The 14,445-nt window shown below is 40.1% G+C and overlaps 1 protein-coding gene across 1 annotated transcript in view; it reads right to left on the bottom strand.

Annotated features, from left to right (window-relative positions):
• dock8 (dedicator of cytokinesis 8) overlaps positions 1–14,445 on the bottom strand; it is a 156,058-nt gene that overhangs the window by 125,558 nt on the left and 16,055 nt on the right. Inside the window, 2 exon segments of the mRNA XM_051929472.1 lie at positions 701–786; positions 11,972–12,184. Of these exon segments, the coding sequence (XP_051785432.1) occupies positions 701–786; positions 11,972–12,184 (299 nt within the window).

Genomic DNA, 14,445 nt, shown 5'->3' on the forward strand with positions numbered 1-14,445 from the left:
TAAGAGTTTGAATCTAGTTATTTATTTTAGAACAAAGGTGGTATTTAATTATTTCAGACTTTAAATTTGTAAACATGTAATAACACAGAAAACAGTTTATATAAAACAGAGACTTATGGTGACCAAATTCTAACCAAAGGCAACACACAGAGTTAAAAACTATATATAATTTGTGTGACCAGTAACTAATCAATCTTCCCAGAGTTTTCTGGCACAAAATTCTTGTTGGTCCTCTGGGTGCATCAGACAGAACAAGACACATACTGCTAAGCACATATTTCTCTGCTTTTACATTGAATACATCAGCTTGTGCAAACACATAAACTAAAATTCCATAGAAGTATAAATTTGCCTTCAAGAACTCCTGTGTGCATGAGTTTACAGTTAAACAATCACTTCCTGGACTGCTCCTGCAAATGAAAAGAACCACTCACCATAGCATCCAACAATGTAAAAGACAAAGGATCTTCTCTCTCAACTGTTTTAGTTTAATGGATGGCAACATAGGTAATACTGCACTGTAGCACATGGGCAGAGCAACACAGACTGTAGACTTTCAAAATTGTCAAATCAGTTTTGAACATTCAAACTGCAATACACATTAATATACTGTACACTAAAATAAATAAGGATATATACAAATTTCATTCAAAAGCAATGTACATTATTTTCCAAATAAAAGCAATATGTTAATTATTACTTTACAACTTGACATTTGATATGAATTCTGAAGCCTGTGTGTTCTTTTGGACAGTCTGGAATTGGCCGTATTTCCACAGCATCCTCCTATAAATTGAAAAAGAGACAAATTACTTTTTTACACATGACAGACCTTAGATAAACAACTTTTTCAAAATATCCTCATATTAAAGTACTGTATGTCCCTCAGCCAATCAATCCCTGCAACTGGAGAAATACTGCTTACAGAAAACATTGCAACATATTCTTGTTCTCTCTCTCACACAGACACACAAACATACACACACACACACACTATATAAAAGCATGAGTTGAACCCTAGAATTTCTGGATTTATCCAACACACAGACACAAAATTTATGCTTGACATAGTTTCAGCTATTTCTAATATATACTAAAGACAGCAGGAGAGGTCAATTTGTTTAGCACTGTTGCTTCAAAGCTCCAGGTGTTGGGGTTGTTCATGTAGGACAAACACTGACTGTAAAATTAATGGTAAAATTGGATCTGGAAAGCAGATGGATGGATTCATTGGCAGAGTTTAACTAGCAAAGATTATTAAGCCTAATATTGGAAGACAACATGAAAAAATGAACACTTAGCAATGCCTAATGGAGGTAATTGTGCTCTGAGCCTGTAAATAATATTACCAACCTGTACGTACACTTTGAAAGAATAGTAACTAAAGTAAGCATTTATTATATAATTAGCAATAATTCTTTTAACTATAAAAGACATTAAAATGTGGTACTGGTCAAGTAATTAAAGCATACACTAACATTTGATGTTTGGCATGTTTTACCTTTCAGACTTTAAAAGGTTAAATTTTCTGTTTTTTTTAAACATGACTAAGTACTGTGCAATGACTGACTGTTTTTTTCATACAAGTCCTAACAGACACTTTAATTCAGTGTCAAAGCTTTTAGAGTCTTTAAAAAGGGGAGGTCAAATAAAGCCATTGTTAAATCCCTGTCAGACAAGAAATGCACTGTAGAGTTTAAGAGAACAGAGGCAAAACCATAATTTTCTTAACAGGATATTTAAAAGCAAAGGTTTTTTTATGAAATGCCTTTATATTGGTACAGAATCTGAATGCTGTTTTAAATCACTCAGCAATCTTTTATAACAAGACTGCAATGATGAGACTGGTCACCGTCATCTATACAGTAAAACCTTGATTATCCGTCAGGGGTCGGGGCTGAGGCTGTGATGAATAAGAGAAAAGACGGATAACAATACAGCTACTTTAAAAATGATATACTGTAGATTAGCAAATAGTCATATTTATTTACAAAACAAAATATAATATAGTATTAACAAAATTAATAAAGAACAGCTACTTTAAAAATTATATGCTGTAGATTACCGAATTGTCATATTTATTTACAAAACAAAATATAATATAGTATTAAGAAAATTAATGAATTCATATAATATTGTAACAACCAGCGTAATAAAGAAACCCAACTCAGAGGTACTAGGGTTTTCTATGTTTTACTTGGAGTCTTTGTTCGGTAACACAAAGTGCCTGTCTTATATACTATTATCTGGGTAATGGAGCACACCTCCAAAACAATAAAAGAAAGCCTTCTCTACCAATTAGCTCATCGCCTGCCACCTCATATTCCTTTTTTTTCTATACCGCAAACACTCCTGCTTATTGTCTCTGTGACGATGCAGGTCTTGCTCCATGCACCTATCTCACTTATGGAAGTCTCTTGAACCGAACACCAACAGTAATGTAACCGGATGAGCTGGACAATGAGGACACCAAAGAGCAAAAGCAAGAAACAAAAAAAAAACAGTGTCCATAGTAGTGCAGTGCAGCATTTCAGTAAATAATCCATAAAAAAAAGGTAAAAATCCCAAACAGTTAAAACGAGATTAAAATCCTGCAGCAGACATTGGGGTCACACCAGCCAAGCACAGCTCCTTCCCAGTCTCTCCAGCTCACCCAAGGCATGCTCAGCTGAAGAGACTTCAGCAGTCGCGGTCCTCTCACTACTGACCCCCATCTTGGCTGCCTCCACAGGCTTCTGCCAGATTGCTCTGGGTCAGTTGTCCTCCTGTCTTCCTTCTCGCTCACACAGTCGTCCCTGGCGTGGACTCCTCCACAATCATACCCACTCTTTCACATCATCAGTGGCCATGATCCATCCCTTGAGACCATATTCTGGCCTTTAGAAATCCTTAATGCAAATTTACATTTTATCCATAAACATTATATGCCTTTCAGAAGGTACTTCCTCATTGGTCTTCCGATCCTTCAAAATTGCACACTATGCTCTCAGGGCAGCACAGATTAAGGAAAGGGATGTGACATTTACCAAAAGACAATGTGATGGTTGTTTCAGCAACAAAAATTTGTTTTTCCAATTACTTTTAATTATACAAAATACTAGAAGGGAGCTTAATAATAGGCTTGGAAAACAGGTATTTTTTCATTTGTGAAAACTGTTTATTTTTTCTTTGTAGTGCATTATTCTTACATTTATCATCAAAACTGTGTTTTAGTGGAACGAATTAAATAAAAAGTAGTAGCTTCACAGTTTTAAAAGTTAAAAAAAAACAGACTGCCAGTAACATGTAAGTAACAAAGACTACAGTGATCCCTCGCTATATCGCACTTCGACTTTCGCAGCTTCACTCTATCGCGGATTTTATATGTAAGCATATCTAAATATATATCACAGATTTATCGCTAGTTCGCGTATTTCTGCGGACAATGGGTCTTTTAATTTATGGTATATTCTTCCTCAGTTGGTTTGCCCAGTTGATTTCATACAAGGGACGCTATTGGTGGATGGCTGAGAAGCTACCCAATCAGAGCACGTAATATGTATTAAATAAAACTCCTCAATGATATGTCATATGCTTCCCGCTCGATGCTTCGCCCGAATAGAACCTATTGATTTTTGATTGTTTGCTTTTCTCTCTCTCTGACATTCTCTGCTCCTGACAGAGAGGGTGTGAGCAGAGGGGCTGTTTGCACACTGGCCTAGAGGATACGGATGCTCCCCTAAAAAATGCTGAAAGACTACCTTCCCATTGCTCCCTTCCTTACGGCTGCTTTGTTGGGCGGTGCTTCGCATACTTAAAAGCCAAACAGCACCTATTGATTTTTGATTGTTTGCTTTTCTCTCTCTGTCTCAATGACATTATCTGCTCCTGACGGGCACTCCTTTGAAGAGGAAGATATGTTTGCATTCTTTTAATTGTGAGACGGAACTGTCATCTGTCTTGTCATGGAGCACAGATTAAACTTTTGAAAAAGAGACAAATGTTTGTTTGCAGTGTTTAAAAGTCTCTACAAGGGTGTTAGTTCATGTCTAGAGGGCTCTAATAATGTTAAAAAACGTATTTAGAAGGTCGTAAACAGGTTTTCTATGCTCTAACTGTGAAAATATTCGATTTATAAATAAAGAATCCTTCTTCGTGGAAATTCTTTTATCGCGGTAGAGTCTGGAACTGATTAACCGCGATAAACAAGGGTCGATTATATACCAAAAAGACAGCTTAAGTATTTTGCTGTTGATAAATACACAAAAATTATTTAGACACAATTGTAAACAACCAAAAAATATTTTTTCATTTAATGTTTTGATTCTGTCATAATAGCCTCATAGTCAAGAACAGACAAAATGCAGAATGTCTAAATAGTAGTATAACATATACAGTACACCCCCAAATTTCGCAGGGGGTATGTTCCTAGAGCACCTGCTAATTGTGAAAAACCGCAAATATTGGATGTGGTTAAAAAAATGCCTATTTTTATAGTTTAAACCCTAAATATGCCCCCAAAACACTTTCATTTAATTTCAACATCAGCTTAATACATTGCCTAAAAAAAGAATGTAAATATAAACCCGTATACTGCACAGTACTGTACTGCTATGTCTCCCGTGGTTTCCAAAATTAAAATACAGATGTTACCGCTATATATACTGTAATTCATGCAAGCTCGTTTTCATTGCCAGAAGCCTTAGAAGGTGCAGGGTGTTTCTACAGCATCTTGGTGCTTTAAGCCTTAAACTGCCACATACTTGGGGGTTAATGCATCCCCAGACACAAAATACTTTTTTGCTGCACTTTAAGTAAATGTCACAATTTACAAAGAAAAAGTGAATTTTTTTTTCATGCAAAGAGCATTACTGCAACACTGATAATCTTACACACTGCTAATTAACTGTAAAAACTACTTAAAAACTACTGGAACAACATGTACAAGGTGTAACTGACACCATGGATGAAATTACCAAGCCAACTACGCTTGAACTGGCTGCACGCAAGCACACAGAAGTAAGTGCTGATGCTGGCAGGCTATAGTGCGGCGAGTCAAGCTCAGGGACAGTAAGGCTGCACTGCTGCAGGGTGTCATGCTTGGGTCACAGAACTGCACAGAAACACAAAGATTGTAGAGACAGGAATTTTATTCAAACACTTCAAACAAACATGTCTCTTTCAGAAGTAAAACAAGCTCAGTATGCAGTTATTTCTCCATTAAAGAATAGACAAACATCATAGGGGGGCACAACAGGAGCGGGACCCGCAACAGGAGCAGAGGATGTCTGGGGGAGGAGAGAGAAACAAAGCAATCAGCCAAAAAGGACACGTGCTGTTTGGCCTTTCAAGTAGGCGTAGCATCGCGCAAGAAGCATATCACACGACAAAACAACCGCAAGTAAGCCCAGCAGCAATATGAAGGTAGTCTATCAGCGTTTTTTAAGAGAGTTTTTTTGAGGAGTGTCCGTGTCTTCTAGGGGTGCGTTCAGCCCCCCAGCTCACAAGGAGCTGGCTGCTCAACGAATGTACGGCACTGACTGATTAGCTCCTGCGTGCTCGTGAATGGCACTGGGAAACGACTATAGCCGGCTGTGGTGGTTTAAGGGTTCAGAAGAACAAAACAGAAAATACAAGAACACTCAGCTGGAGATGCATCACAGTCAATCAGCAGCAAGGAGAAATGAATAACGCTGTAGCGGTCCGGTGCCGCTAAAATTCACACCATCGAGAACAGCACACATTAAATACAACAAAGCACAAAGAAAACACACACAGTAAATCATGAAAAATGTTCATGAAAAATGGCAACAGATGAAATGTAATGATGAAAATAGACAGTCCAGAGATCCGCATGTTGAATGGAAATGTAAAGATAGTCCTACCGCTAGTTCCTGAAATGGTAAAGATGGGTGGATGGGTTCAGGAGCGCTCCTTTCTTTGCAGGATGGCCATGAATTCACTTACAGTCCTTATGTACAAAGGCAGGCGGCAGACAATTCAGACGCCAATCAAGAAACAATCCAGGACAAAACGATAAGTACAGGTAACCCAACAGAAGGCACACAGACAGGAACTTGAAACACAAATTACAAAAACTTTTTTTGCTTTTGGTCACCGGCCCCCTTTTTAAAAGCCGCGCTGACATCGTTTGACCCAAATAGCTCCAGCAGCCTCAGCAGAAGACCAATCGGAGCCACTGCAGGGACTGCTGGGAATTGCAGTTTCAAATTCTATTGACTACTAGGCTCACCCGCCTTTTAAGGCAACCGACTTTTTTCCTCAATTTGTGTGCACTCCATGTGTACATCAGGCATGTAAGTGTAGGGAATGAGAACATCAAAGTGCCCATTCATAACATCTCCCGAAAACCTAAGTTTTTTATCCCCTCGAGTGCCTGTCCAAAGTCGTACAATGTCAGCCCGAATCTGTACCGCTAAAGACGGAGTTTCATGCACTAAATAAGCTATAGATGAGAATAAGCAAGCACCATCTCCCCTGATATTTACTACGCGGTGAGGCATTTGTACTCCATCAACATTAATTATTTCCAGAGACATAATTTTGTCTATTTTTCCAGCGATATTGCGCACAAAAGCAAGGGAAAGATGGGAGCACCAGAACTCTGCTCACATCGCGTCGCTTCGTACCGCAAGTAGTAATTCTGTGATAAGCGGAATACCGCTACGCTTTGCACTCACGGGACGGAAGGACAATCCCGACCGCTTTTATATAGTAGATATATCGCACAGTCTGGAGTAGAAAATCATCTTTTACCTGGAAAAACGAAACTACAAATCCCATCGTGCATTGCAAAATGGACGGGGCGTGCGCAGCACTCACGGGACGGAAAGACAATCCCGGCCGCTTTTATATAGTAGATATTCACCATCCCAAGCTGCGTTCTCTACTACAGTTGCTTCCTGTTCTCTCTACAGTACAGTATTTCCACGAAAAAAGTCATAAAAATTGCAGTGGATATTTGCGGTTTCCGCTAACAATTATTAGATAGGTTCTAAGGAAAAATCTGCAAATGACTGAGGCCGCGGGGGTCTACTGTATACACTTGTGTCCACATTGTCCTTTTTTATTATCAACAGGGTTATTCAAACTATTCTTGTTATAATTATTCCTGGACACCCTGTAAATTTTTAATTAACGTCACTAGAATCTGCTATATGCGAATGCTGTCATTTGAAATAGTCATTCTCTCCAATCTAATAATGCTTCCAATAAATTTAAATTTATCATCAATATATTGATTGCACAATACATGTATTAAAATTGATTTATCATGACAATATAAATGTGCAGGTTATGTTCCATTTTACAGTTCTCTTTAATGGATAGCTAACATTTTTTCAATTTATGGCATGGATATTTTAGTTCATTTCAGTTAATACAAAAAGAAAAACTGTACCTTTTAGAATATTGTCTTGCTGTACTATTGCCAATTAATTGAAAAATTAAAAAGAAAACAGGCATATTTCATGGATGTGAATGTGAATACATTTTACAGTAACATGTCAATGATGAATTAAACCAGTACTATTTTACATGAGGACAGATCAAGATAGATACTGTAGATAGATAGATAGAACCTTGTTTGTCCCCAGGGGGAAATTTGGCTTTATACAAATATAAAAATACACCAGAATGACTAAAACGGAAGAAAATTTAAAAGAAAGAAAAGTTCTGACTTGGCTGTCACAGCATTTCTTGACACACTTCTGCTGAGTGATTCATTTGGTGAAACTACTCAGTGATAGTGTGTCAGAGAGTGGATTTTCCTGATACAGTATTGGGCCCTAGCTAGTAAAGGAGTAAATAACTTAAATATCTTTATTATTTTATACTTACATAATACCCCCCTCCTGTGCAACTGGTACTATGCTCTTCAGATCTATTTAGGATGTCTCATATAATGTGCTACATTTAAAAAAATGGGCAAAAAGTCTATAGTAGTTGTGTGAATAGTTAAAGTGTATATTTTCAAAGAGTAGATGTAAATGCTTTAATTGTAATTTCATTAATAAAATCCCAATCACCTTTATCTGTCAAACCCAGAGCCGGACAGAGACTCTCAAATACTGTATATGATTTGTATCATACCCATTTAATCTCTTATAAATATTTCCTTTTGCTGTTTGTTCATGGGTTTTATCTTTCTTGTTTCAGGATGTTCGCTTCAAGTAGTCAAATGTACTGCAAAGTGTCAGAATGTAAGACAATTTTCACAGGAACAGCACTCCAAAATCAAAAAAGCATTAATGTCAGGGACTAGACAAGATGATAGAAATTGCAGACCCAAGCAGCAATAGAACTCCAAGGTCCTGTTACAAAAGTGGCATAACATAAAAAAACAGAATCTCACAATCTAAAATGAAAAGGTCAATGAGCACAGCACTCATGAAGTTTAATTAACAAGAAATACTAAAGGTAAAGAAGCATGTGTATTAGATTTACTTTTTTGTCTTCTTATAAAGACCACATAAACTAGTAAGGAAAAGAAGAATTGGGTGAATTACACTATAATGGACAAAGTGGTTCAGAAAATCACTTTTTTTTAACATTGTATTGATTTTATTAAAATCAAATAACATTCCATACAAGCAAGTCAAATTTACCAAAACTAGGTTCAAACAAGTCACTTTTTGGATGAATGACAAAGAAGTAGTTTAAGCAGTTTCAGCAGTAATTTAAAATAGAAGGTTTAAAATGTGAATAAACAACAAAAAGTCATAACAAGAATGACATAAAGTTATTAACTGTCCAAATGAAACTCACAGCAAGATAAGTGTATGGGAACTTCTGTCAGAAACAGAAACGAACATACAGTAGCTGGTGTGGTGACTGGCTGATCAATTTAAAATTTACACTATTTGGAGGCAACAAATTGTTTGATTTGCTTTTAATGTAAATAAGTGGCAAAATGACTGAAAGACAGATAATGTGCAAAATAATTTATGAGAGAGTAGAAGGACAGATAATATTGCTCACTATTAAGAACAAGCTTGCCAAAATAGACCTGGGTGTTCCTCAGAAGATTTGCAACAATTTTCAATGGACAGACTGTTTAAAAGTTTAACTTTTTAGTCAACATGCATTCCAATATTTCTAAGAAAACTTTACAATGCATTCCATAATAAGAACATCATGATTTGGAGATGGTTTGTTGCATCAGGATCTTGACAGCTTGCCTTCACTGAAGAAAGTATAAATTCTAATCTGTATCTGAGAATGAGAATGCAGAATCCTGTTCATGATGCTAAAAGGCAGCTGATCCATGCAGCAAAAATTGAATCCAGAATACACACACAAGTCTACATCAGAATGGTTAAAGAAAAAAAAAATTCAGAGCTTTGTAATGGCCAACTCAGGGTGAGGAAGAATACAAAACAAGCGGTTTGCTCTTAAATCAACAAATATCACTGAGCTGAGCAGGCTCCTTAAGGAGGATTTATTCAAAATTCTTCTTTGGCACTGATTATAATTATTGCATAAAAGTAACACAACCAGTTATTGGTTCCAAGAAAATAATTAATTTCTTTTGCTTGGAGTACTTGCTTAATGTTCTTTAAAAAATAATATATTAAAATTTAATTGATTGTTCACTCAGAACCTGCTTTATTGACTACTGTGTTTTGGTTAAAGATCTGATTACATTTATTCAAAATTTTTTCATGCGTAGTTCAAGAAAATGCTTTTATTTTCTTTTTATTATTTTAATTATATTTCAGTTACCAGAATCAAAAATATATTATTACTAGCCAACCCGCGGCGTAGCATACGCAGCATAATTATGTATTGATGGGTGAACACTTCCTGAAAGACACAGTTGTCCAAATGGGGTTGGTTTTGAGGATACGACTGTAGGTGAATGAAAAGATGGAACTCTGGAGAGGGCAATATACAATACAGCGTTTTACACGCTGCATACAGCGATTTACATCGAAGTATAGACACTGCTAAGACCATGGAATACCCCTCGCAAACTGTTTTATACACTGCATACAGCGATTCACATCCGCGACAAACAAATTGTTTTACACACTGCATACAGTGATTCACATCCAAGACAAATATGATTCTTCTTAGATGGTGCTGGCGCGTCCACCCTCGCTCTCGAAGCATACACACTGCCTGGTCATGTGCCCGCTCACAAGAGCATCTAACAGAGACCCGCCCACCAACTCTAAGGCCATGGGATACCCCTCGGAAACTGTTTTACACGCTGCATACAGCGATTCACATCCGCGACAAACAAACTGTTTTACACGCCGCATACAGCGATTCACATCCATGACAAACATGCCTCTTCTTAGATAGTCCTGCCGCGTCCACCCTTGTTCTCGAAGCATATGTCTGGTCATGTGCTCGCTCGCAAGAGAAACTCACGGAGACCCGCCCACCAACTCTAAGACCATGGCATGTAAAACAGTTTGCGATGGTGGACGCGGTCGTGCGTCATAACCGAAAAGAATACAGTGGAACCTTGGTTCACGACCATAATTCATTCCAAAACTCTGGTCGTAAACCGATTTGGTCATGAACCGAAGCAATTTCTCCCATAGGATTGTATGTAAATACAATTAATCAGTTCCAGACTGTACGAACTGTATGTAAATATATATTTTAAGTTTTTAAGCACAAATATACTTAATTAAACCATAGAATGCACAGTGTAATAGTAAACTAAATGTAAAAACATTGAATAACACTGAGAAAACCTTGAACAACAGAGAAAACTAACACTGCAGTAGCTTGCGCTATTGCGCTACCAACCGCTGGCTAAAAACACTTTTTTTTAATGAGTTTTAAGCACAGGGAAAAAAATGAACATTTGAAAAAATCCGTAATTTGATAAACCACCAAGAAATGTAACATTGCAACAATGTACACTACGAACCGATGTAAACAGAAGTGAAAACAAAATCAAGCCCAATGCATTCTTTAACTGCCTTCCTACCTTATGAGTCCAGCCCCCTCTCTCTCACGCTGCCTGTGTGGGTGCGTCTGTCTCTCTTGCGCTGCCTGTGTGTGTGCGTCTGTCTCTCTCTGGCGCTGCATGTGTGTGTGCACGGCTCTCTCTCTTGCACTGCCTGTGTGTGTGCGTGGCTCTCTCTCTCGGGCTGCCTGTGTGTGTGTGCGTCTGTCTCTCTCTGGCACTGCCTGTGTGTGTGCGCGGCTCTCTCTCTGGCGCTGCCTGTGTGTGTGCCTCTGTCTCTCTCTGGCGCTGCCTGTGTGTGTGCGCGGCTCTCTCTCGCGCTGCCTGTGTGTGTGCCTCTGTCTCTCTCTGGCTCTGCCTGTGTGTGTGCGCGGTTCTCTCTCTCAAGCTGCCTGTGTGTGTGTCTGTCTCTCTCTGGTGCTGCCTGTGTGTGTGCGCGGCTCTTTCTCTCAGGCTGCCTGTGTGCCTCTGTCTCTCTCTGGCGCTGCCTGTGTGTGTGCGCGGCTCTCTCTCGCGCTGCCTCTGTGTGAACCGAGGTTCCACTGAGTTGACTAATGAAAAGTCAACGTGGCTCAGAGGTGCATGTGGAGTCTAGCAGAAACGAACGTGAATGACGCCCGGTGTTGTGAGTTGCTGCGTCCGAGTTGGTGGGCGTGGCTCTGCGAGTTGTCGTCATATCCAATGGTCTTAGAGTTGGTGGGCGTGGCTGTCTTGTGTGCTTTCCATGGGTGGCTACTTGTCGGCGGCTTAATGAATTATATACGATGGGCGTGGCTGTCTTGCCTGCTTTCCATGGGTGGCTACTTGTCGGTGCGTGCTTTCCATGGGTGGCTACTTGTCGGCGGCTTAGTGAATTATATATATACTGTAGATGTTAATTCTGAAGTTTATTTACACATACCATCATGATCTACTAGTCCTTTTAAGATATTGTATTTACCTAAGAAACATACCGGATACTGCATTTGTCCTCAAGCAACCAATGACCCAGATTTTAAACTATTTCTCCGAATTAAGAAAATAGAAAAGAAAATAATTTCTTACTTCGTCAGCAGGGGGGCAAAGTGCAAATAGCTCCTGGTGGCGGTTACTCCTCCGGGCCAAGTCATTTTGCCGTTCAAGCTCTTCTAGACTGCTGAACTGCAATAGGTTTTCAATACGGCTGTCTGGTTGCAGGCCACGCAGATCAAAATCCAAAGATGTGAGGGTTGCTCGTCCCAAGTCATCAGAACACACAGAAATTTTTCTTGATTTGTTCTAGTGAATAATCCAAAAATATTGGGGTTAATTTGCTTCATATGCTTTGAAAATATTAAGAATAAGAAACTATAAAGTTTTATTAAACAAATGTTATTAGAAATTTTTTTAAGAAATAAACACTGTCCTCCAGAGAGCAAAAATTGTTTGACCATTATGTTGACTTCAATACGAGTTGACCACTGGTAAAATATAGGAGAAAGAGCCCCCTCTCAGACGTATTTCCCATACGCAAAAATTAGTTCAAAGTATCAAATTGTCCACTCCATTTCTACTGCAGAATAGCACAGAGCTACAACCGGTCTTTACAGAATATAGGGTTCAAGACAGGGGCTGACTCATCTGTGCGAGGCATGTTTGAATAAGTTTGTTGTCAGCACACAGGTTTCAGAGACAAATCATGCCATGATCAAAAGATTTCCTGAAAACCTCCAGGCAAACAGTTGTTGGTATCTATTTAAAGTGACCATGGCCATCCAAATAAATTATTACAGAGAAATAAACAATTGCAAATAAAAATCAAACATAAGAAAATGCCATGGCTCAGAAAATTGATGGCATATCAACACTTCACTTTGGATGGCAAGCAAAACCTGAGAGCTGACAGAACTCCACACTACACACTATCCACATTAGTCTACAAGAATCTCTACAAAAAACTAGATGTGGGCTGAATGTGTCTACACAAAAGTCACCAAGTATACTTAATGGTATAGCATAAAGGCTGGGTCAGCATTTCTACTTCAGGAGAGCTGTAATGTCAGCACTTTGAGCCCACAATAAAACTACTCAAGTATTATTCTGGTTCAGTCTTCCCAGAGTCAGAAGCTATTCCAACAGCGCAAGTGCCTGATAGTTTGTCTGGTCATACATAGAAGTTTATAACAAATAAATAATTTAAAATACTAAATGGAAAAAAAACAACAGATGAATCCCAAACTACTTTAAAAAAAAGTTTAAAAGGATGGCTCCATTTGTAGTGAATCCTCCATCCATCCATCCATTGTCTCCCGCTTGTCCGAGGTCGGGTCGCGGGGGCAGCAGCTTGAGCAGAGATGCCCAGACTTCCCTCTCCCCGGCCACTTCTTCTAGCTCTTCCGGGAGAATCCCAAGGCGTTCCCAGGCCAGTCGAGAGACATAGTCCCTCCAACGTGTCCTGGGTCTTCCCCTGGGCCTCCTCCCGGTTAGACGTGCCCGGAACACCTCACCAGGGAGGCGTCCAGGAGGCATCCTGATCAGATGCCCGAGCCACCTCATCTGACTCCTCTCGATGCGGAGGAGCAGTGGCTCTACTCTGAGCCCCTCCCGGATGACTGAGCTTCTCACCCTATCTTTAAGGGAAAGCCCAGACACCCTGCGGAGGAAACTCATTTCAGCCGCTTGTATTCGCGATTTCGTTCTTTCGGTCACTACCCATAGTTCATGACCATAGGTGAGGGTAGGAACATAGATCGACTGGTAAATTGAGAGCTTTGCCTTGCGGCTCAGCTCCTTTTTCACCACGACTGACCGATGCAGCGCCCGCATTACTGCGGATGCTGCACCGATCCGCCTGTCGATCTCACGCTCCATTCTTCCCTCACTCGTGAACAAGACCCCGAGATACTTGAACTCCTCCACTTGGGGCAGGATCTCGCTACCAACCCTGAGAGGGCACTCCACCCTTTTCCGGCTGAGGACCATGGTCTCGGATTTGGAGGTGCTGATTCTCATCCCAGCCGCTTCACACTCGGCTGCGAACCGATCCAGAGAGAGCTGAAGATCACGGCCTGATGAAGCAAACAGGACAACATCATCTGCAAAAAGCAGTGACCCAATCCTGAGCCCAGCAAACCGGACCCCCTCAACGCCCTGGCTGCGCCTAGAAATTCTGTCCATAAAAGTTATGAACAGAATCGGTGACAAAGGGCAGCCCTGGCGGAGTCCAACTCTCACTGGAAACGGGTTCGACTTACTGCCGGCAATGCGGACCAAGCTCTGGCACCGATCGTACAGGGACCGAACAGCCCTTATCAGGGGGGCCGGTACCCCATACTCTCGGAGTACCCCCCACAGGATTCCCCGAGGGACACGGTTGAATGCCTTTTCCAAGTCCACAAAACACATGTAGACTGGTTGGGCAAACTCCCATGCACCCTCCAGGACCCTGCTAAGGGTGTAGAGCTGGTCCACTGTTCCACGACCAGGACGAAAACCACACTGTTCCTCCTGAATCCGAGGATCGACTATCCGACGGACCCTCCTCTCCAGGACCCCTGAAT

Source organism: Erpetoichthys calabaricus, chromosome 7 (genome assembly GCF_900747795.2).
Source record: "Erpetoichthys calabaricus chromosome 7, fErpCal1.3, whole genome shotgun sequence".
Lineage (NCBI taxonomy): Eukaryota > Metazoa > Chordata > Cladistia > Polypteriformes > Polypteridae > Erpetoichthys > Erpetoichthys calabaricus.